Raw genomic sequence first — 306 nt, 5'->3', positions numbered from 1 at the left:
ACACACACACACAGATTAAACTGAAATCAATCTCCAAAATGCAACCTGCTTCTTCCCTACCTTCACATAAAGTATGACATCTCCCTTTGGCTGCTCCATAGCTTCCTCCTTCTCAGAGGCTGATGAAGATGATGACGAAGAAGATGAGGATCTGCGTGATGACTTCGCAATGTCCAGCTCCGGCTCAGGAGACCCCATGTCCCAATTCAACTTTTTGTCTAACTGCTCCTCTATCTTCTCCTCGAACTCTTCCTCTCTCTCCTCCTCCTTATTCAAGTCCTCCGCCTCAGACTTCTTCTCCTCATC

The 306-nt window shown here is 47.1% G+C and overlaps 1 protein-coding gene across 1 annotated transcript in view; it reads right to left on the bottom strand.

The window, feature by feature from the left end:
* Positions 1–306, bottom strand: part of clic5a (chloride intracellular channel 5a) — a 9,415-nt gene that overhangs the window by 8,763 nt on the left and 346 nt on the right. The window contains exon 2 of the mRNA XM_035677596.1: positions 61–306. This exon is cut by the window's right edge and continues 31 nt beyond it. Within this exon, the coding sequence (XP_035533489.1) occupies positions 61–306 (246 nt within the window). The remainder of the gene's footprint in view (positions 1–60) is intronic.

The sequence above is a fragment of the Morone saxatilis genome, unplaced genomic scaffold (genome assembly GCF_004916995.1).
Source record: "Morone saxatilis isolate NCDOM2014 unplaced genomic scaffold, NCSU_SB_2.0 Contig6, whole genome shotgun sequence".
Classification (NCBI taxonomy): domain Eukaryota; kingdom Metazoa; phylum Chordata; class Actinopteri; family Moronidae; genus Morone; species Morone saxatilis.
Note: the sequence above shows the minus strand (reverse complement) of the source record. Positions and strands in the feature narration are given on the sequence as shown.